General features: G+C 43.2%; 2 protein-coding genes across 2 annotated transcripts in view; one reads left to right on the top strand and one right to left on the bottom strand.

The window, feature by feature from the left end:
* Positions 1 to 16,970, bottom strand: part of ACER2 (alkaline ceramidase 2) — a 28,470-nt gene extending 11,500 nt beyond the window's left edge. Inside the window, 5 exon segments of the mRNA XM_005154978.3 lie at positions 4,913 to 5,050; positions 5,960 to 5,975; positions 5,978 to 6,100; positions 7,038 to 7,152; positions 16,271 to 16,970. Of these exon segments, the coding sequence (XP_005155035.2) occupies positions 4,913 to 5,050; positions 5,960 to 5,975; positions 5,978 to 6,100; positions 7,038 to 7,152; positions 16,271 to 16,378 (500 nt within the window). The 5' untranslated portion in view covers positions 16,379 to 16,970.
* Positions 16,971 to 17,052: 82 nt separating this feature from the next.
* RPS6 (ribosomal protein S6) lies at positions 17,053 to 21,881 on the top strand. Its single transcript, XM_034073087.1, has 7 exons — positions 17,053 to 17,184; positions 17,955 to 18,086; positions 18,988 to 19,197; position 19,427; positions 19,571 to 19,717; positions 20,843 to 21,000; positions 21,740 to 21,881. The coding sequence occupies exons 1-7, from the start codon at positions 17,179 to 17,181 to the stop codon at positions 21,833 to 21,835; spliced, it is 750 nt and encodes a 249-aa protein (XP_033928978.1). The 5' UTR covers positions 17,053 to 17,178; the 3' UTR covers positions 21,836 to 21,881.
* Positions 21,882 to 23,905: the final 2,024 nt, after the last annotated feature.

Below are 23,905 nucleotides of genomic sequence, written 5' to 3'. Positions count from 1 at the left end.
AGGAACACTTTTCTGAATATATTGCTGGAGCAGCAGTATACCTGGCACTGGTGTGTTGCGAGCTAAAGGATTAGCACAGTTTTCCCTGTAGAATATATTTTTTTCACTCTTGAAATGCTCTTTCAGTTGCCATTTTAACAGACATTTGGGATTAAGAAACTCCTAAATATGAACAGAAGGCACCTTTATAGCTACTGAATTAACAACATAAAAGCTACCAACTGCCTAATCTTGTTGATAGAGGATTTTCTCTAGTGTCCTTTGCACAAGATGATTTCAGGATCTCGTACTTCTTTTTTAAGCCATTCTTAAATGATGCCACATTCAAAATCATCACACCTATCTTTATTATTCAAAACAGTACTTCAACTACCAGTTAAACAGTAATCCTCTCCACAAGAAAGATACAATAGTTGTTTTCATAATAAACACACTTACATGACTGCCACAAAAATTAATACTCGACATAACATATAAACCAAAATGGCTCTTTTCTTGGGCCTGAACCCTCCAATCCATTTGGCAAGCCACAAGACATAGTCAGACAGGGCTTGCCCAAGATGGCTTCAAGATTGTCTATGCTGCATACTGTGAAAAGGCTTGTTTCCTCTGAAATAGTGTTTTTAAGTTTAAAAAGGCTACAAGAATCACAAAGAAAGAGTAAGGAGATTTTTGAGTTGTGTATCAAGTTCTAGAGCTCAGCTATACAAGTTCTTCCTTATGCTCTTTTATGAGACGTCCCAGTAAGAAATATAATCAAGACTTGGCATGGTTTGGTTTTGTAAGTAAAACTATACTGGTAAATCCTCCACATTTTGAGGGATTCATGCTTCTACCAAATAGCCAGAGAGCATGGATCCCTTCATATAAGATGGGGGAAATTGTTACTGGTCAAAAAACACTGCTGTATTATGTATACAGAGCTTAATTCTCACCCATTAATGCTAAGGCAGATTTGCACTCTTCAATGAGATGCACAGCTGTTCATAAGAACTGTGACCCAACTGGATGGGTCAATTTTGCATTTTTGACCAATAAAACTGGACTGCTGTGCTAGGTATTTGTGCATTTTGACAGAGGAAAGGGTGTGTGTATTGACAACACATGGGCTTTCCTGGACTTTTCTGAAGGCCATAAACAAACATGTACAACTGCATTTCCTTTAAGATAAAATGCTTGACCTCAAACATCCAGCTTCTTCATAATTGACCATGCCTGACAATATTTGACTAGTTTGAGCACCAAGAGGAGAGGAAAATTAACTTGCATATTTCCTGGGGTTCAAGGCTACAAAGGAAAACTGAAAGCTTACATGAAGAAACTTTCCCAGTGCGAGATCAGCCATAGAAATGGTACAGATTTCAACAACAAGTCTGGTCACTACCACCATGAGGTACTACAATTTATTTTTATAAATTTCAGACAGGATGTTGCAGGGTGTATTGCAAAAGATAACACTAAGGTAGAAAGAGTCAAGCACAATGAGGACAGCACAACCTGATGGTCTGTGCAAACTCTCAGGTCTGTGCAAACCCTTCAGTTTCTGTTCAGTTTCAGCCTTCAGTTTCTGCAGTAACTGTTTTGGGCTAAGGACAAGCTTGCAGAGGAGACAGAGAACTTCAAAGCTTCCTACCTGCCACTGCTTTTACTACAGTGAGGATATATAACGTAAATACCACCGGGATGCTGGTAAGAGAGATGGGCCCAACCTATTTCTTTTATTTCTCAATAGACATAGACACTGATCATTCAGACTACCACTGACACAGAACCTGCCAGCTAAGGGTTTAAAAGAGCTCTTTATGCTGCTGTGCACAGATCCATGACATGCTCCTACCCTACTCTGGTCTGAACTTTTGCCTACACAATGCACAGTCTTGTTGGTTTAACACAAACAGGAGTTATTTTAATACCCTAGTTTCTGCAAACACTAGTGTGTCCTAGCCATTTGCTATCTGAGGGACTGCACTGGTACACGATTTCAGCAGCTTTAGCTTCCAATGTCATGGCATCCCCAACAAAAAACAGCAGCTTTTCTTCAAATCAGTGAAAGATGCTGCATGTCAGTTAACTGCCTGATACATTTTGACACAGTTATCTCCCTTTATACCCTAGGGAATATTTTAAATTTTTAACTAGCTTAACGTTTTAGTCAATGGAATAGAAGAGCAGTAAGCAACCTGCAACAGTGAAGCAGGGCTTCCCCACAGACAGGTTTCTAGTAGGAGAATCAAGTATGAATGGACAGAGTAAACCTTCAATGCTCAGGGCTGATGCCAGCTAAGGAACAATATTATAGCCTCTACCTGAACGTGGAGATAGTTAGATGCCTCATAATAACTCAAGGAATAACTCATCATACTAACTTGATGACATTTTAATCTCACTGGTGGTTTGGCTTGAACCAGCAAACTGAAGGATCCATATCCACTTTGCCCCTGACACCATTCCCTAGGAGAGCTTTTATGGGCGTCTCTTTATGAAACACATTAAGAGATTTGTTTGGACAGAAATGAGAATACAGTTTTACCCTTTCTTTGTCTTTCAAGCACAAGTAATGCACTTAACTACCTTTTTCTCTTTTGATCATCTCCCACCAACAATACTTCCTAGCATCAATTATACCCTCCCAACTCTTCATTCAAGAACATAACACTCTTTTGTGACAATACTATCTCCTCACAGACAAGTGAGGTACAGAAAATTCTCATTTGAAAACACAGTTGTTCTGATTCACCAGAATTCTGTACAAGATTGACACCAGGCTACAACAGGAATAAGAACAGGGAATTTTGGTCTAACACATCACAAACAGCACAGAACAGAAGAAACTTCTCTGGAGTCTTTTCTCTTCCTTCCCCAAATACCAGTTTCATAGATAAACTTCTGCCGCAGATTGCCAGGCCTCAGATGTGTAGCTCCCTAATGATTGTGCTAGTAGAGAAGGGAAGAATTGCAGGCATTTTAAATAATGCTTGTATTATTTTTTCTACTACCAAAGTGGATGAGATGACTTCTTGTGGGGAGTGAAGGTGATGAGATTTGCATGAAAAACAGTCTGGGAATGAGTTCTGAGGCCCCTGATGCTTAACAAGCCCTGGGGCAGTAAGTTGGGATATTGCTCATTCAGTCTCGGCTGGAGGCCAGATGATGTAGGGGTTGCAAGAGGGTCTGAGACTGGGGTGAAACTGTTACCATGTGTGCTCAGCCTTGTGATTGGACTATTTACCCAGGGATCTTTACAGGGGCCAATGAGATCGAACACTGCATGCTTGTGCAGATTGGGAAAGCACCGAAGAAGGGGATAAAAAGTGCTTGATTGTAATAAAGTTGGATTTGAGTCTCCTCATCAACTTGAACCCATGTCGTGATACACCACAACTTATCTCTTCCAGGTTTACAAGAATATATCTTACCTAAATCTCCTAGGGATCAATACAGCTTAAAATAAAACTCTTAATTATTTCCCTTTTATACTTAGGAATTAGTGAAAAAAAAAAGGTATTACATCATCCAATACACAATTAAGAAGGCATATGTCACTTTGGGTCCCTCTTTAATCACCAATTCAGAAGAAAGCTTATCTGTGTTCTTAATTCTTTTTCAAACAAGAGATAGTAAAACTCTGCATTTTGGTAAGATAAGACCTTTTTCAAAGGAAGTTTGAAAAAGCAAAGATCTGTAGCCATACCTATTCCTAGATTTGAAGCAATACTAATTTGAAGCACACTAACCATCCAATTTTCTCAGGAGCTCATGCCTGGAAAACTGATATGTATAGAGTTCACATATATTATTCAGTGCCATATACAGATCTCCATTTGTTTTGTTAGTAGTTCCTCAGTGCTCACATCAAAATGGGACGTCTCCACCAACATTCTTTAACTACTTGCCTACAACTAACTTGTGTGCTGTCTCCCAAGCTTCTTTGACAGAAATAAATACTGCTCAGCAGGTTGTCTAGTGAGAAAAGACTCAGGAGCACCTTTACAAAACACTGTTAGCAAAAGGCTTCCACTGCATGAAGCAGTGGCACAACAGCGTAAGATAGCAAACAGGAGAATCCCTTTTCTAATAGGAGCAGTCAGAATGCAGATATTTAGTCCTATTTGTTTCTTTTGATGGACATAAGCAATATCTAAGAGGCAACTTAAGTTGTAAAATCCTACTTAGACACTGGAGAAGAAGGGAAAAGACAAGTTCATATGCCTGTACTTGTCTGGATGTTTGTGCACCCAGTGAAAAGATTCAAGAAAAGAAGTATCTGTACAGCTGTTGGTATTGCTACCATGATAACACTAAAATGCTAAGATCTATCTCAGGTTCTTCTCTATTTGCATTCTGGCTTTATGGTTTCTAAGGCCATGACTGACAGTTATCCTCTACAATCTAGTGATTAACTTTATCTTTGTCAGTCTGGCTTCATCATATAATACATGTTAGAAGACAAAGTGGTGTAAAATTCACAGTACAGTTTTGAGAACTAGAACATTTTCCACGCATGCTTGGGCCTTGATCCACATTTCTTCTAGTATCTAGACTGTGATCACTTAATCACCTCACCCTTACATAAACTATACAGCAGAAATGCTCAGTAGAGTGGTAAACCTTTGCCCTGATTCCACAATAAAAAACCAAATTTGAGTTAGATCAGGTTGCAGCAAGACATTTTGTCACAGGAAGTCAGCCAATAGCTGACCTAGTATTTGACCCAAGGGAAAAAAAGAAAAATCCTTGTCAAAAATGTCTTGAACTGGCAGAGCAAGTTTATACCAGATCTGCACTTACCTGTGGTAGAAGCATTTTTGATCTGCAGAAGCAGATCAAGCACTAAAGTCAGATCTAGTGTATTATCACACAGTGGCCTAAAAATCTCAGAAGACAACACTGCATACAGGAGAAATGTACTCACCTCTTCAACTCAGCAACGAGCAAAGCTGTGCAGGGAACACCCAGAGTCATTAGTGAAATGTTGTTGATGGCAGGCTTAATGAAGGCAAGGCAGGTAGTAACTCCAGACAGGACACCTACAGCAGCTTTAAATCGGCTCCTGAATATGATTTTTTTTGAGAGAAAATTTCTAATTACTAAATTCTAAATACTAAACCCACAATTCTTAAAAGTATTTTCATAACAAGCTTCTAAATAAACACCTAGCCTTTGAATACTTAAACACCATCCTTAACCACTGCCTTAATTACTCTGATGAAAATACAGCTGACTTCCTTAGGTCCACTTTCATGTACACTTTAGGATATACAAAAGATAGAAGGTAAGAGGATTTCTCTTACTTTACTTACCTGCAACTTATGTAAGCTACTCATGTAAAGCTCTCCCTAGAATCAACAAGAACAAGCACTTCCAGAGGCAACTCACCTCATCCCAAGATCTGAAGTTACAGGGCATAAACCATCTGCAACTGCAGACTTGGGAATTCTGAAAAAAATGGGCTGAGATCGTACAATCACAGAATGGGTAGGGTTGGAAAGGCCCTTCAGATTATCTAGTTCCAACCCCCCTGCCATGGGCATGGACACTTCACACTAAAGCATGGCACCCAAGGCTCTGTTCACCTGGCTTTGAACATCACCAGGGATGGAACATTCACAGCTTCCTTGGGCAACTCATTCCAGTGCCTCACCACCCTTACAGTAAAGAATTTCTTCCTTATGTCCAATCTAAACTTCCCCTGTTTAAGTCTGAACCCGTTACCCCTTGTCCTTTTGCTACAGATCCTAATGCAGAGCCCCTTTCCAGCATCCTGGAAGGCTGCTATGAGGTCTCCACACAGCCTTCCCTTCTCCAGGCTACAAGCAATAGGAAGAGAATGGAGTGAGAAAAAGCAGTGGCAGCAGAACTAAGGTTGGATGATAACTCAGTGCCATGATGTGCAGATTTAGGTATCAGCATAAGAAGTTTCAACAAACATGAAAATGTACATGTATGATTGTATGATTACCTGTCATTCCGAAAACTTTAGGCAGGTATCTCCTAGGGAACCACATGGCAAGAGCACACATCAGGACCCAGAGAATAGCCAGCTCATCCAGCATCTGGCCCAGGAAACTGAGGGTGGCATGAAAGTAAACAGATCCAATTCCTGGAAGAATCAATTAAAAAAGCATTATGAATAGTTGCAGTACTCTAGAGACCAAAACACACTGTGCATGTTCGGAATTTCATAGCAAATGATGGATATAATTTGGCCTAGAAAAGATTAAAAAAAAAAACCAAAACCAAACAACCAAAACACAAATGCCAACTTTCCAAAGAAGGCAATCCAAATCATCAGCACCTCATTAATAAAAGAAGCAGACCTTTTACAAAAGCAGCAGCTAAAGATGCCAGCTTCTACTAAAAAAGTAGATGCACGTGAAGAAGCATCCAGTGGTAAAGCTAAATGTAAAACCAGCTAAGAAATAAAAGCCAAATGCTGCTTCTGAATTTTCTCAAGAGAATGAGAATGGGTAAGACAAAGATCAAAAGTAGCATCTGATGACTACTCCATGATATAGGTTTAGAGGTGAAAAACGTCACACTGCCCCACATGGCTCTGATGTAAAAGTCTGTAAGTTCCCAATGCCTCTAGGAATGAAAAGAATCTCACATCTACAAAATAGCTAAGCCTTTGGGCCTTCTCACTTAATACAAAACCTGTTACCCTCCTCTGCTGTGCTGGTATTGCTAGCATGAGCACTTTCAGCTCTCATTTAAGCAACAACAGAGGAAAGAGCATCAACACTGCTGTAGAGTGTCCTGGCCCAGTGACAAGATTAAGCCCAGATATAAACAAAAGAAGTTATGCAAAAGAAGGATATGAAGGGAACAGAACTAATGCCTATGTCCATCAACCTCAAATTGCAAGAAGCATTTTCCTTTTGGAAACCATGTTGCTTCAGCTCCAAGCAAGTACAACCAAACTACTCCACAGATGTCAGGATTGCTTTGTTTCACAAAACAATCGGGCACAAGCAGAAAAATCTGATTTCCTCTCTCATTTCATGTATGAACAGGCAAATGGAGACTAAGCAACTTACCAACCACAACTAGCAGAGTCCATATTAAATATATTCCACTGTTGAAGCAGGTTGCATATTGGCGGAACAAGCACATACATATGGGTGGTAAAACAAAAAACAAGATGTTGCTTATCTAGGGAAAAAAAGAAAACAGTTTCACAATGACAGAAAATAAATAAACCTGAAATATTCATAGGCTGTCTGAGACAGTTATAGAAACACTGTGTCATCCAGGGAAGTCCCAGACCAACAAATTAGAGGTCTCAGTTTCTGCCAAAGATGAGCTGGTTTTGCAAAGCGTCAACTTGTTGTAACAGCATAAAACTTTAAACAATGTAAAACTAGTAGCTAGTCACACCATTAAATTAACTTTCAAATCTATTCCCAGAGGAATTTTCTTGGGAGTTTACAAATACTCAACTGTTGCGATTCAGGAAGCTTACAAGAACAAGCAGCTGAGGAACAGGATGTCCTGACAAGTGACCTTTCCTCTTAGTGGCTGTCAAGCCTAGCATGTAAAAAAGCAGTGTAAGTACCGAGTTAATCAAGCTTTGTAGAATTCAATTCACTGAGCAATAACTATTGTCTGAAAGCTGAAATTCAAAACCAAGCTCAAAGTTAGAACCCTTTTCATGTGGGGTAGAGAGGCCAAAGCTGCAAATGCTTTTACAATTATTTTTTTTTCTCTTGATTCTCCGTTAAAAAACAACTGAATATGATTGAAAACCGGTTATAGGAAGGTGGAAAGTCTTAGAATTCAAAATGCTGCTAGGGGCTTTCATTTAATATGTGAAAGTTCAACAAAAAACATATTTCTCTTGCTTACCAACAATCTAAAACATAGCTCTCTAGTTAAAGGCTGAAAACACTTTACTGGCAATTATCTGGAGCTCTCACTGCAGTCATCACTTGGTTCTCCCCAGAAGGAGCTGCTAGTGCTGAGGGCCTGCTGTGGCACTATAACTAGGCAGTTATGGAAAGGCTCTACTTATGATTCACAATGGGACAGGATGAATTCACCAGCCCCAGCTTCCTCACCTTCCCCCACATATCCCAAGCACAAGAGAAAGTAATTTCCAGCGACATTCCCTAATGCAGATGTAGAAAACAATTGTGAAAAAGCACTCCTCTGGGACAGGTCCCCTCTTTGCAGAGACCTATAAAGTTTTCCTGTCATTAACGAAAATCTGGTGGAGAAAGAATTCAAGAACAACACACAGAAAAGGCATTTGTTTATTTACATACTGTGCTCCAAAACTCAACATGGTCTGAGGACAGAGCTTATGATGATTAAAACGGACACATCTATTTAACATTTGCAAGGCCTATCAAAGCACACTCCTAGGATGGCATCCTAAATGACAGTGACTACAGAAGCAATTTCTCAGCACCATCTACTTCACATCAGACACCTTCCCTCACACTAAAGGTAATCCTCAACAGGAAAGCTGTTTCATTACAAAGTCTTGGCTTTAAGATTTCATTAAAATACTTAGAAAGAGCCATCACCCAGTTTATAGCTGCAAATACTATGCAAATCTCTGCCAGCAGCACCCTGATAGCAGCACACAGCCCAGCCAAAGACTTGCTAATGCAGATGGCTCCTTGCAGTCAGGCCAGAGAGCCACCTCCCACTGGACTGTCCTGTCTGAACCAATGCAAGGGTTGAATACTTCTGCCAGTTACCACCTCCTGCGGCATTCTTGTAATGCAGGAATCCATCTTCATAAAGCAGAAGTACAAACCTGTGGGCACAGCAAGTGCCACAGACCAAGCACCTCTTCAAGTAGGAATTAAAGGACTCATACTACAGAAATCCCTCACTCCACCAAGGCAGCAAATTCTGCCTTTGTTGTTCACAAATTAAGATGGATGGAAGGTTGACAACATGGGCACTTGGCAATGTCAGAGTGCAGGATACTGCACAATCCTGGGGAGGTAAGGTGAAGAACAAAGTATTGTTTATAAAGTAATATCCTATTTTAGCATATTTTAAGAGGCAGATCAATTTCCTTAATTCATGTAAGACCAAAGCATTAATTATAAAGTAACATCCTATTTCAACATATTTTAAGAGGCAGATCCATTTCCTTAATTCATTTAAAGCAACCCACACATTCAAGCAAAAAGGCTCACCTGAGCATCTTCCATTCACATAAAACCCACCAACTCCACACAGCAGAGAACATTAGCAACATTGAGAATAAAGCCATAGGCCAGGATCCCTGAATGCAATGTGCTGACATAAGCACAGAATGGGAGGGCTCCCCTCACCCTCGAACAGGTAGAAAGCATACACAGTGACTGACAGCAAGGATGATGGAATATGAATGTCCTCTGAGAATCTGGGAGTGCTCTACACATTTTAGGCTTTCAGCCACTTTTAGGCCAAAGGGTGCTGTTAAGGGGGAAAAAATAGATTATTATAAACAAAGTGGTGTCAAAAAGAACCCTTCCATCTCTGCAGCTAGGATTGTCCAACAAAGAAATCAGACCAGGTACGTGCAGTTTATATAAATTTGGCTAGAAAGTCCTTTTTCTGCCTGAAACAGATGACGAAGGAAACATACCTACTTACCATACCTGCACAATGAAGGTTTATACTAGTAATTAGACACCAGGGAGTGGTTCTGTCCCAAGTCAGTGCTCTTCTGGCACTGAACTCCTGTTCATGCTAAGGTCCTGCCTGCAAATGTAAGAATACACTTGCAACCTGGATTTGGCCATGATTTGTACTCTTCAAGACAGTCACCAGGAAGATTTCCTAATATTGTACACATTGAAATAACTTTAGTACTGAAATCCTTTTCTATTAAGTTTTTTTAAAAAATGTGCTAATACGGTATCTCATCCATGTAATACTTAGTTCCACAAATTATATTTTTCCCAAGCTATACTCAAATCAAGACTCTGGAACATTTTCTGAAACACTTTGCTGAAGTTCTCTTAGTTCCAACTTCAGTGTCACTAAGAGATCTGCTAGAACTGACCTGCTCGTTTTCACTCACTGGTCTCAGCCTGGCTCCCTGTGAGGTCACACGCCCTTAAATATACCACAACTAACACCACCCTTTCCAAGCAAGTGAGGCACCTATCCATTTGGCTCTGGTCTCATACTGCATGCGCAATTTTTTTTACATAATACACAATTACACTGCATGGTTTCATAAGGTATAATTCTAATGATGATACAGTTAAGATTAGTGCAATAGTAACAGAAGTACTGAGGATTTTCATTGGGATCTGCAAAAGATAGGGATTAAAAGTCACTGTCCTGGAAAAAAAAGGTAAGTGTCTCATTATTAACAGTCCATCTTCATGCGGTTCCGGACCTTTAGTTTCCATTTCCAACTGCTTAATTGCATGAAAGGAATACAGGACGTGAGCCACAGAGGGAATACCAGAGGCTTCCTCAGATCATGACGACAAAACTTCACCCATATTTGGCCACAGTCCTGATGGAGGATGTTTCCTGCAGTTCTGCTGAAGCTCAAGTATTCTTCACTATCTGGTACGCCTCCCAGACTGCAGCTGTAGCACTCAACCACCACAGCAACTCTTATTGCACTAACTCTTTTGAGGAAAAAGTGAAAATTGACTAAGTAGCTCTTGGTGAGTTCACCAAGTTTGTTTCTTTTATATTCTGATCCACAAGCATGATACTTGCATAAGCTAAAAGACTTCTGTAGTAAAAAAAGATGATGTAGAGAGAATACAAACATTCGTTTACACTCTAAAGACTATTCCACAGCTTTTTAAAACTTTCACTTACATACCACTAGGGGACAAAAGTTGAGGAATAAAACCACTGACAATTCCCTCTTTAAATGGAAATCTGCAAGAAATATGTATGACATGCACAACTGTATGGAACATACTGAACTGCAAAGTACTAACTTTGGTAAAAACAGAAAAAAAAAGTTACTGGTTTTGGATGTTTGAAACACAAACAACAGCTTTTTTTTGTAAATAACTGTGCACTGGGTAAATTCTTTTTGCTCATATGGGGGGCATTTGGTTTTTGTTCTTGAGTAAGTTTAGACTGCATCAGGACACATCAACCATTTCAGAGGGAAAAAAAAAAAAAAAACAGTCTTCTTGCAACTGTTCTTTTAATTTGAGTCACAAAGTACTTGGTGGCCTTCTTCCTGAAACTCTGTAAGACCTGAACACAAAATCACATCCCTCCGATGTTTTAGGAAATTAGTCTGATCAATTTGCACAAAACCTCTGAAAAGATACTCTCCTACTGATTTAATCCTGCCAAGCACTTTGGTTTGCTTTTTAACTAAATCGAGTTAAATTTAGGTATAACATATGAGAATTGCGACCCATCAGAACAAACCAATGACTAATGAAAGAAAAAAACCAAACCCATCAAAATAACAACAAAAAAAAAACCCCCAAAAAAACCAAAAACATTTCAGATAGTGTTCCAGTTGTGTGCTTACAGGAATACTGAGTGAGAGGAATACTGAATGAGCACTTCATCTCTGACCTCAGCCAGACACTTTAAAATGTGGATTAGCAAGGTTAATCTACAGTTTAAAGACCCAGATGCCACATTCTGGTCTGCTGAAGAGTCCTTCCTGAAACTTCAAGAGGGTTTGAGTCAGAGTCAGACCTGAACCATCTTAGAAGTAATAAAATTTAGACTTCACTTAAGTTGCATGTTAGAGTCAAGCCAGAATCTCCCAACTGTCCTGTGAGCATCTGGCTTTTGGGGGGCACAGTTGAACAATGCTATCAATCTATTGTGAGTCACCGTCTTAATTTTCAGAAGTTACTAACACAGAAGTCGAACCTTATAATGACTTGTTACTAGTGAAGAGAGGCTAAACATGACTACCCCCAAGGCAGCCTCTTTCTGTCTCGCCTTCCAGTGAGCACCTCACCAACCCATACACAGCTGCCACAATACAGTGGGATTCAGGAATGAAGTTTTGCTCTATCTCTCTGTTACCCTGTATGGAACCTCAGTTATGCATTCAGACATACCTGTATCTCCTAGCATTTTGCAAGCTTCTGTACCACTGCTGATCAGCTCAGTAGTTAGAAGGATACCCATCCCTCTATGTAGGTGGCTCCAAGACACACTTGCTGTCTTCAAGAAGCTTGTTTATCCTGACCTTTTTCTCCCTTTGTTTTCAATTCTTGCACAGTGACATCAGACACAAAGAAAGCAGACAGTTCCCCCCATTACACCCTCAAAATTCTCCAATGCCACAGACCAGTCACCACCCAGACACCTTTGGTAGCAAACTACAAGAAAAAACTAACAGGTTAGCAATGTACATTTTGCCATCCTGCACTAATTACTTGCTCTGTATGTGCAGCACTCCTACACCCCCCCTCTCCCCCCCCCCCGTACACACTCCAGTGAGTGAAGCCAGGCACCTTTCTTCCACTGGATGTTAGTAGTTGAAGAAACAGCTTGAAAGGGAAAGACAGATCTGGATGGAATTTGGGGAAAAGAAAACAAAATACCATTTTAAAGTACCAAAGAGGCAAGGCAGAAGCACCAGCTCCTCATTTGTGCACACCTCAGATGCTACAGAACAGAAAACAGACTGGATATTGGCAGGGTTTGCTCCTTTACATGTGTTTTGCATAGAAAGGAAAACTACCAGAGAGTCCAATGGATTATCTCACTCTGGTCAACGTATCTGTTACTGCAATTCTTTACATCAACAGAATGTAAGGTGCACTGCACCCTTTCCAAGATGTGTGGTACAGGGCAATCCAGCTCTGCTGCTGGGCTACATTTTGACAAGTTCTCACCATTAGCTGAAAGGTACTGTTGCGGCATGAGGGCTCAGGAATGAACCGTGGCTTGCTGGAAGAACATTTCTCCTTTTACCTTTCTTTCCTTTCTTCAGCTACTTTCTCAAACAGATATCTCTTCTTCACCAAGTACATTGCTGCCTTCATCCTGCAAACTCAGGGCAAGCTTTGCATTCTTTGAGATAAAGCTACATTGATGAAGCCCAGTTTTGCTTCCAAACATGTCCTGGGTTCAGCAGCAGCAGTCATTTTTCTCCTTAGTAGTTGGTGAAGTGGTTTTGACTTTCACTCAGGGAACAATACTGATAACACAACAATGTTTTTAGTTGCTGCTCAGTAATATTTATTCTGATCAAGGACTTTCTGAGTCTCATGCTCTGCCAGGGGGAGGGGAAGCCAGGAGGAAGTACAGACAGGACACCTGACCCAAACTAACCAAAAAGGGTATTCCATACCACAGCATGTCATGCCCACTGTATAAACTGGGGATAGTTACCCGGAAGGGATAGAACACTTCTCCGATCAGCCTGGGTATCAATCGGTGGGTGGTGAGGATCTCCTCTACACATCATGCAACCGATGCTACATGGAGTAAGTGGGCTGCACTAATTACACAATGAGCTCAAATAGGAAATCCCAGTCATCCAGGCATTCTAGAAGTCATCACAGACTGGCCAGGGAGCAAAGATTTTGGAATGTCACCAGAGGAGGATGCGATGCGTGCTGATAAGGCCCCAACATATAATAAACTGTCAGAAAGTGAAAAGCAGTATGCCTTGTTTACTGATGGGTGCTGCTGTATTGTGGGAAAGCATCGGAGATGGAAGGCAGCTGTATGGAGTCCTCAGCGACAAGTTGCTGAAACTGCTGAAGGAGAGGGTGAATCAAGTCAGTCTGCCAAGGTGAAAGCCATCCAGCTGGCCCTGGCCATTGCTGAGCGAGAAAGGTGGTCAGTACTCTATCTTTATACTGACTCATGGATGGTGGCAAATGCCCTGTGGGGGTGGTTGCAGCAATGGAAGCAGAGCAACTGGCAACGCAGAGGTAAACCCATCTGGGCTGCTGCATTATGGCAAGATATCGCTGCCCAGGTGCAGAACCTGGTGGTGAAGATACGCCATGTAGATGCTCATGTATCCAAGAGTTGGGCCACCAGAACAACCAACAGATGGATAAAGCTGCTAAAATTGAAGTGGCTCAGATGGACTTAGATTGGCAACATAAGGGTGAATTATTTTTGGCAAGGTGGGCCCATGACACTTCAGGCCATCAGGGCAGGGATGTAACATACAGATGGGCTCATGATCGAGGGGTGGACTTAACAATGGACACTACTGCCCATATTATTCACAAGTGCGAAACGTGCTGCAATCAAGCAAGTCAAGCGGTTAAAAAGCCTCTTCGGTATGGATGATGATGGCTGAAGTACAAATATGGGGAGGCCTGGCAGACTGACTGTATCATACTCCCACCAACCTGCCAAGGCAAGCACCGTGTGCTTACCATGGTGGAAGCAATCACCGGATAGCTGGAAACATATACTGTGCCCCACGTCACTGCCCAGAACAGTATCCTGGGCCTTGAGAAACAGATTTTGTGGTGACACAGTATCCCAGAGAGAATTGAGTCAGACAATGGGACTCATTTTCGGAACAACCTTATAGACACTTGTGCCAAAGAGCATGGCATTGAGTGGGTATACCACATCCCCTACCATGCACCAGCCTCTGGGAAAATTGAATGGTAACAATGGGCTGTTAAAAACTACACTGAGAGTAATGGGTGGTGGGACTTTCAAACACTGGGATACAGATTTACTAAAAGGCACCTGGTTGGTCAACTCCAGAGGATCTGCTAACAGGGCTGGCCCAGCCCCGTCAGATCTGTTACATACTGCAGAAGGGAATAAAGTTCCTGTGGTGCACATAAAGAATTTGCTGGGGAAGACAGTCTGGGTTATTCCTACTTCAGGTAAAGGCAAACCCACCCTTGGGATTGGTTTTGCTCAGGGACCTGGATAGACTTGGTGGGTAATGCAGGAAGATGGGAAGTGTACCTCAAGCAGTTTTTATTTTAGGGGAAAATAGCCAATGAACTCAATTGTATGCTATTGCCTGCTATGTAGCACTTTTATAGCCCACCAATTAGATGTCTTCAGGTCACCAGCAACTGGCCCTGACTTCCCTCCCACCATCATTCCAACAAAGAATGAACTTTGATGAAACCAGATGAGCTCAGCAGTGATCAGATGAGTTCTGTGGTGTCAGGGGCAGGCAGCAGTCTAACACTGCAAACAGTTTCTCCTCCTCTGAAACACTGTTACAAGACATGGAGCCCAACATCATGGACCCGATGAACTCAGCAGCTTTACAGGGATTCGTCCATGCACTAAGAAATGATCTCTCTTTTTGTGTGTATGTGGACTTGTATATATATATATATATATATACATATATGAAACAGGGGTGATGGTATATTGAAAAATGTGGGATCTGAGCATGACGTGAATGGTATGGAATAAGGGGTGAATACTGTCCTTCATTCAGCAGCAACAGTAATTTTTTTCCTTCTTAGTAGCTTGTGCAATGCTGTAGTTTTGACTTTGGCCTGGGAACAGTGCTGATAACACCAATGTTTTTAGTTGCTGCTCAGTAATGTTTATTCTGATGAAGGACTTTCTGAATCTCATGCTCTGCCAGGGAGGAGGAGAAGCCGGGAGGAAGTACAGACAGGACACCTGACCCAACTAGCCAAAGGGGTACTCCATATCACAGCACGTTATGCCCAGTATATAAACTGGGGGCAGTTACCCGGAAGGGCAAGATCGCTGCTCGGGTCTGGCTGGGTTCTCCTCCCCATCCCTCTTGATTCTCCTTCCCATTCCTCTGGGAGCGGAGGGAAGAAGAGGGGAAGAGAGAGAACGGCTGCCTGAGTTCCCGTCCGGGCTTGAACCGCGACACTTTGGTGTTTTTCTTCTTGACACATCACTGCCCTGGTGCACCTGTGGAAACGGGTACTGGACACCGGCAATCCAGCACCAAAAGTTCTCCACCCGGGCGCCACAAGGGCCTGCTGCACACTATTTACTGAACAGCTCGTCATGAGCCCTCTCTAAACCTCCCAATTTTATACCTACAACACCGAATCTCTCTTTTTCTTTAATTTTAGGCGTACCAGGGACTGGAGAAGGAAGAAGTAGGCAGCGACAGAAGGGCATTCTATAGTCCCATGAAAGCTCCGTGTGACGGACTTCGCAGGCAGCAGGACCGCGCCGGGCTTGAGGTACCTCCCGTCTGCCCACCCACCAGCCCTCTGCTCCGGAACCGGGACAGCCGCCGGGCGCAGCGGGCGCCAGTGCCCTCCCCGCAGAGCGCCCTGCCTGGCCGCCGAGCCCTTCTCTTCGCTCCCTGGCCTCAAGGCGGCCGCCACTCCCGCACCCCTTAACAACCGCCATCGCTGCCACGCACCGTGTTGTAGAACTCAGCTATGGCGGGCACGATGGTGTAGTTGTCCTCACACCAGTCCACCTCCGAGCTACCAGCCAGCAGCTGATCCCACCACAGCTGCGCGCCCATGACGGTCACCCGCTCGCCTGGCGATCCGGCTCCGCCACGGCTGAGCTGCGAGTCGAACAGTCCCACCTCCTCATACCCCGCCTCTCGGCACGCCTCGGTTCTGCGTGAGGGCCGCGGCCCGGCGGGCTGGCCCGCTGAGTGTCGCGCTACCTACTGGACAGTCGGGGGGGCGAAAGGCAGTTCTGCCGGCTCTGGGATGTGCGTGTGTGCTGCGGGACCCTCGCAAATGAGGGCCTCCTGCCCACACCCGGCCGGCACAGCAGGCGGTGTCCGCGGCCCGCCGCGCCGCCGCGAGGTGCAGCACAGCCGGGCGGGAGCAGCGCACGCACCGGGACTTCCCCAAGCGCCCGCGCGAGCCCTGCACGTCCTGACTGATGGCACCTCCACTTCAGCGGCCGGTACTTCCCGTTCGCGGGGGGACACACCACCCGCGCCCGACGGGACTCTCGTGCTCTCAGTCCAACCGCAAGAGCGCGCTCTGCGTCCGAAAGAACGGGGATAACCCTGCCGGAGCCCGCGCGCCAGTCTGCTCCTCAGCGCGAGCTAGCGGCGCCCGGCGGGACTATCTCCTACGGATCCTGAGCGCACCGAGGCGGTGCTGGGTGAGGGGCTGACCCCGCCGCCACTTACAGAGCCGGTTCCCCCCACCGCACCCCTCTGCCGGGGAAACCTCGACCGTCATTGGGTAGCCCGGTCACGCCCGGCTCAGGCGGTGCCGTTCTCGCGAGAGTTGGCGGGTGTATGTGAAGGCTTGCGGGCGGAAGTAAGGTCTTTTTCAGTGGTGGCGTGGATCGGCAAGCATGAAGGTAGGGTCCGGGTTGTGGCCGGTTGGGGTTCGGGTTCTCCCCCGACACAAATGCCTCCAGTCTTAAGTGTGGGGCTGCTGGTGGGGAGTGATGGTCCCTGGTGGTGGGGCTTGGAGCGCCTCTGTGGGGCGGATGGGAGCGGATTGTCGGCGGGCTGACATGGCGGCCGCGTGGGGCGTGTTCTGGTAGTGGGGCTTCTGGCATCAGGCCGGGTTCCGGTGGTGGTCGGTGCTGCCAACGAGACTTTTTCGTAGTGGTAGGCCTGCGTTGTTGCTGCTGGGGCCTAGCAGGGATGCGCAATGTGCGCTGGAGCTATGCCTGTGCCGAGCACAGGCCCTGCTGAAAATGAGGGTACTAGAAGGTGTCCCCGAGGCTGTGGGCTTTGCAGCGGCCCCTAAAAGACATAAGTAAGGAACCACCACGAGTGTCACTCCCCTTAGATTGCTTATTCAATTTTCTGATGCAGCTTATATTGCAATGGACTTGCAGAAGAAGAGGAAACTAGTTTCTGTTGTTGTGGTAAAGCCAGTTTTACTGTATGACTGAACAAATAATACCGTCTAGTGTGGCCAAGGGCAGACCTGCCTGGCTATCTTGAGCATGGTAGAGACAAGTTATGGCTAGTAAACATTCATGTAAGCAGTTGGAGAATTTCAGCTTTGAAATGCTAAGGTAAACCTGGCAGAAAAACTCCGATTTTTCTTTTTAAATGTTTCATGAGACGCTTCGAACAAATGTGGGTTTGTTTTTTTTTTTGTTCCTTCTCCTAGCTGAACATCTCTTTCCCAGCCACTGGGTGCCAGAAACTCATTGAAGTGGATGATGAGCGCAAGCTGAGAACATTCTATGAGAAGCGGATGGCCACAGAGGTTGCAGCTGATTCTCTTGGTGAGGAGTGGAAGGTAAGCATGGAAGGATGTGTTAGATCTGTCTATATTTGAGAACCTTAAATCACAAATTTTCTCCAGTATGCAGTTGTCTCAGGGAGTTTGTATGGTGTACATTTAGCAAGTATGTTGGAAGTTTCTCTTGGTATATGTACTGAATTTGGTGATTGAACTAGTTTGTTCTTCCACTTTATCTAAATGTTGGGATTTTCTTTTAAGCGTTGTAGTTAGAATTTCTTGCTGCTTCTTGCAGTAATTTTTTGCTCTTCATTTGAGTGCTGTCTTGGTATTCAGAAAAATTGTAAGTCTGGACCATAAAACTGCTGATCCCTTCTTTACTGAACAAGTTTAAAATTGTATTCATTGCCTTTAAAGTGCTGCTGATGCTTGGGGAAAAAGCATGTTGGGGCTGATGGGTGGGTGTAGAATACAATATGGACAGTTCAGCTGAATTCAGGTAAGTTGATGTTTTATACTGCCACCTCCACAAAGAAGGCAATAGAAGCTTTGCTTCTCATTTTTCCATGTATCCCTATTGGAGATACTTCTGTTGTATGCAGATTTCTGGTGTGTGACAACAGGCTTTGGTTAGGTTTAGGATTAAAGAAGCTAGACGATAATGGACAAGCTTCAGTCTGGTGCAACTTAGACTAAACTTTGACTGGATAGAAGCTTAATTTTTTTATATACTTTTGTAGATAAGTAGAATAAATGTAAATTATGGTATGCAAAAGTATTTTTCATATCACTTGGGGCAGTGTTGGTTAAAGAGGTTGTTTCCATCAGCAGTAACAGTTATTTTTCCTGAATAACAGGGCACAGTGCCCTGTTTTGAACAGCATCTTGTGACACAACTTCTCCTTGTATTAAAAGAAATGTGTGAGCTACTACTAAGTGTGTTCCTGTGTTTTCATAGGGTTATGTCGTCCGAATCAGTGGTGGCAATGACAAACAAGGGTTCCCTATGAAGCAAGGTGTCCTGACTCATGGACGTGTCCGCCTTCTGCTCAGCAAGGGACACTCCTGTTATCGCCCAAGAAGAACTGGAGAGAGAAAACGCAAATCTGTCCGTGGTTGCATCGTTGATGCCAACTTGAGTGTTCTGAACTTGGTCATTGTGAAAAGGGTAAGAGTTTAGATGAAGAAAGCAGATAGAAGCAGGCATCTTTAAGAAGTCTTCTTGCTCTAGTGGCTTTGGAGTTGTGTAGAAAGCAAATGGAGTACCCACTTTAGAGCGTGAATGTGGCTTGAAATTCGCTCTGGACATTACATTTGTGTAATTTTAAAACTGGTCACTGCAACACTTACTGCTGCCAGCAATCTGATTGCATTAAATTGGCAAAAGTGTACCACAGGGTGGTGCTATTAGTAGGTGAACCCAATGGAGCATTTAGTATTATCTTGAATTTCTGTGCATTTTAAACTATAATTGAAATTCATTAATGAAGCAGGTGTTCAGTAGATGCAGAATTGTCACATTTAAGCTTATGTTCTCAAAGGTGAAAAGGATATTCCTGGGCTGACAGACACCACTGTGCCCCGTCGCCTTGGTCCCAAGAGGGCTAGCAAAATCCGCAAGCTGTTCAACCTTTCGAAGGAGGATGATGTTCGCCAGTATGTTGTGAGGAAGCCTCTAAACAAAGAGGGTAAGAGCTCAAATTTTACAACTCTTTGGTTTCATGGCATTGTCTGTAGAGAAGTGTCCAGTCTATTGTATTGAATGAAGTACACTATAGTAGTAGATGCAGGAGTTGTAACTTCTGGATAAGAAGAATGTGTTTGCTTTGTTTCTTCTACACGTCTCTGCCCTTTCTGTCGACTTTGGCACAGTTTGTTTTGAAATATTGGATGAAATCTGGAGTAATGTTTGCTCCAAGTATTTATTTGGTTCTAAGAATAATAAAATAATTGCTATTAAGGGAAAGCAAAATATGAGGTGGAATGTTTGTGAAAGCATTTTTATGAGTGGAGGATAAAAGCAGTATATAGAGAAGATAGTAAGATTTTTTTTTTTCCCCCCATTACTTACGGCAGCTTCTGAAATGAGCTTTTGTGGGGAGGATACTGTGTTGCTTACTCATCTTGCAGTTCTTTGCAGTTGGGTTCTTTGCATTTCATCAGGGAACAGAAAGGGTGAGGACATTAAGCAGAAGGGACATGATAAAGCTTGTGCGCAGTGAGAGCTTCTTGGCTAAAAAGCTGCTATTTTCTGTGTCAGAGGAACTGTTCTGTCCATTAAAGGATGTGATTGGGATGGACATCATACAGCTGTTTGTGAGTAGTAGAAGTCAGGCAGCACTGAGTACTGAAATTTTACATATGGTGTGATAATGCCTTTTGTTTGCTCATTATGGGCTATATAGGTCTGTTTTAGAGATACATGTGTCAAGCCTATGTAGACCTGCAGAGAGCTTTTTAAAACTGAAAACATAATGGTTTGATCTGAAAGCGACATGATGAATTTCCATATTCTTAACCGGTTTAAGTCTGGGGGAGAGAATTAAAGACAGGCTTGCTGAGAAGCTAGGAATTTTCACAAAAAAATGCAGGAAATTGGGGATGTATTAACGCTTCATTGCTGATAATAAATCATGAACGTTAAGACTATATTTTATAATTGATCATTTTTCCTGAAGATTTAACTCTGTATAAACTGCTATAATATGTAGCACACCCAGATACTGTTTGCATAACAGTAAGTGGAACTTGCTCGTAAGTTTGTTAGATGAGGCCTTTTTGGAAAATAATCTGATCTGCAATGCTTTTTTTAGGCAAGAAACCCAGAACCAAGGCTCCTAAGATCCAGCGACTGGTGACTCCTCGAGTTCTGCAGCACAAGCGCAGACGTATTGCCCTGAAGAAGCAGCGCACCCAGAAGAATAAGGAGGAGGCGGCAGAATATGCGAAGCTGTTGGCCAAGAGAATGAAGGTTCGTTTGCCATTACAACTCAGATATATGGGATACCTCACAGAATCAAGGGATTTGATAAAGTTGATTGTTCACTTAGAGTGGCTTTGTACCTAGGGCATTTTGAATAGGAATGCCTGAATGTGAGTATAAACATTGCTGGCCAAATGTTGTTTGAGCATTTTTCCCAGTCCAAGAATAGTAGAAATTTAATGCACCAATTAATTTAATTGAGAGTTTATTTTGAAGAAAAAGCCCAAGCACCTAGAGCCTGTGAAGGTAAGTTTTGCAGTAGCCGTTTGAGTGATTGCAAGGAGAAAGAGGATCCAGCAGTTGACCTGGATGGAAGATAATTTGACAAGAAGCCGTTTGTTTGAATGAGTTTGTTCTTGCACCAGAAACCACAGCAACTGGCAAAGCAATGTGGTTGGAATATTTGGCACAGTACTTGTGTGTTTTCACAATTTCTATATGGAAACTGAGAGTAGATAACCTCTAGTATGCTGTGAACTCTGCATTAGTGTTTCTGTTGTGCTTTTGGGTACTAGTCCATGTTGTTTAAAGACATGGGTCTGTACAAGTTTGTATACCTGTAGAATTCTGAACTGTGAAGACGGGAAACTCTTTTGCTTCATTGACTTAAGGAATCCATTCTGGTAGCTTCCTTCAAGTTGCATTTTTTCTTCATTTGTAGATGTTTTGAAGCACTTGAATACTAAGACATTAAACATAACTTAATTAGTGCTGCTTTGTTTTTCAGGAAGCCAAGGAGAAACGCCAGGAACAGATTGCGAAGAGACGCCGGCTTTCTTCATTGAGAGCTTCTACATCTAAGTCTGAGTCAAGTCAGAAGTAAAGATGTAGATGATACTGAAAATAAACCCTTTTGTGGTTAACCTTCAGTATGAGGCTTTCCAGTGCATATTATTACTGGCTGTCTCTTAAACATCTCGACTTGAGTATAAGGGTGGTAAAACATAAAGTGTGCAGGTGAACAGACTCCCCAAGAAGTGGTCACAGCACCAAGCCTGTCAGAGTTCAGGGAGTGTCTGGATAATGCTTTGTCTTAGTTTTAGGTAGTCCTGTAAGGAGTAGGGAGTTGGGTTTGATAGAATCATCTAGGTTGGAAAAGACCTTTTAAGGTCATCAAGTCCAACCATTACCCCAGCACTACCAAGTTCACCACTCAACCATGTCACTGAGGGCCTCATCTACAGAGTTTTTGAACACTTCCAGGGATTCCACCACTTCCCTGGGCGGGCTGTTTGAATGCTTGATCACCCTTTAAGGTGAAGAAATTTTTCCTAATACCCAGTCTAAACCTCCCCTGGTGCAGCTTGAGGCTGTTACCTCTTGTCCTATCACTTCTTACTTGGGAAAAGAGACCAGCCACCTGGCTTGTCTACCTTACAGGTAACTTGTAGAGAGAGATAAGATCCCCCCTGAGCCTCCTCCAGACTAAACAGCTCCTGTTCCCTCAGCCCTTCATCATAGGATTTACTCTCCAAATCCCTTCACCAGCTTTGTTGTCCTTCTCTGGACCTGCTCCAACACCTCCGTGTCTGTCTTGTGAGGGGCCCAGAACTGAACACAGGATTTGAGGTGCAGCCTCACCAGTGCCCAGTACAGGGGGAAGATTGCTGCCCTGTCTGCTGGTTACACTACTGCTGATACAGGCCAGGATGCTGTTGACCTTGGCTGCTTGGGCACATGCTGGCTCATGTTCAGTTCCATCAATTAGCACCCCAGGTCCCTTTTTGAAGAGTAGCTTTCTGGCTTCTTTTGCCAATGTCTGTAGTCTTGCATGATCCATATGGGTCCTTTTCAACTAAAATACGTTCAATAGAATAATAGGGGAACTTGGGTTGCAAGGGACCTTAAAGCTCACCTGGTTCCAAACTCCAACTAGTCAGTGACACCTACTAGACCTGGTTGCTCAAAGCCCAACCCAACCTGGCCTTAAACACTGCCAGAGGTGGGCATCCACAGCTTCTTTGGGCAACCTGTGCCAGTGTCTCACCACCCTCATAGTGAAGAATTTCTTTTCAATACCTAATCCAAATTGCCCTCTTTCAAGTTAAGCCATTAACCTTTGCCCTATCCCTACGTACCCTTGTAAAAGGTCATGGATGAATGAAATCACACATACACATAGAACTGTTGGGGTTGGAAGAGACCTCTGGAGATCATCCCCCTGCTAACAGCAGTTTCACCTAGAACAGGTTGCACAGGATTGTGTTCAGACAGGTTTTGAATATTTCCCAAGGAGACTTCACAACTTTTGGGCAGCCTGTCCTAGTGCTCTGCCACCCTTAAAGGAAGTTATCGTATTCAGATGGAAGTTCCTGTGTTACAGTTTGTGCTCGACTAAAGCTTTAAACCAGTCCTCTGGTCATGTTTCTTTAGGGATTCCTCAAATGCAAGTTTTTGTTGCTGTTACACCCCTCCTCCTCCAGCCTGCTCTCACATAGGCCACATTAAAGGCAGTGAATTAGGAAGGCAATGTAGTATTTTTAGCAGGTGTCATTCCTAAAATGACCACAGTGACAAAAGCATCCAGAGGAAAATAAGCAAAGTCATTGTGATGCTGACAAAAGTGCAAAAGACTGTTCATGAATTTGTTGCTTAAAAACAGGCCTGAGACATGATTATGAATCTTTCCCACAAAGTACTAGTCCGTGCTATGCAGTTTCTCCAGAGATATAGGTATTTAGGGTCTGGTATTCTTATTTTTACTAACATTAATAAACTGGCTGCCATACATGAGGGAGTGTGAAAGATACTCTGTTGTGAAGGCCTGAAGCATTTCATAGTAATTGTCAGTTTCTACTGCTTAAAGTTCGTCCCAGCCTCAACCCTCCCCCTGACCCTGAAAAACAAACAAAAAAACCCATAAAAATTAGTGTGTAAACCTGCAGGTTTGTTC

This window comes from Melopsittacus undulatus, chromosome Z, assembly GCF_012275295.1.
Source record: "Melopsittacus undulatus isolate bMelUnd1 chromosome Z, bMelUnd1.mat.Z, whole genome shotgun sequence".
In the NCBI taxonomy this organism is placed as follows: Eukaryota; Metazoa; Chordata; class Aves; order Psittaciformes; family Psittaculidae; genus Melopsittacus; species Melopsittacus undulatus.
The sequence above is the reverse complement of the archived record's forward strand: the minus strand, read 5'-3'. Positions and strand labels throughout refer to the sequence as shown.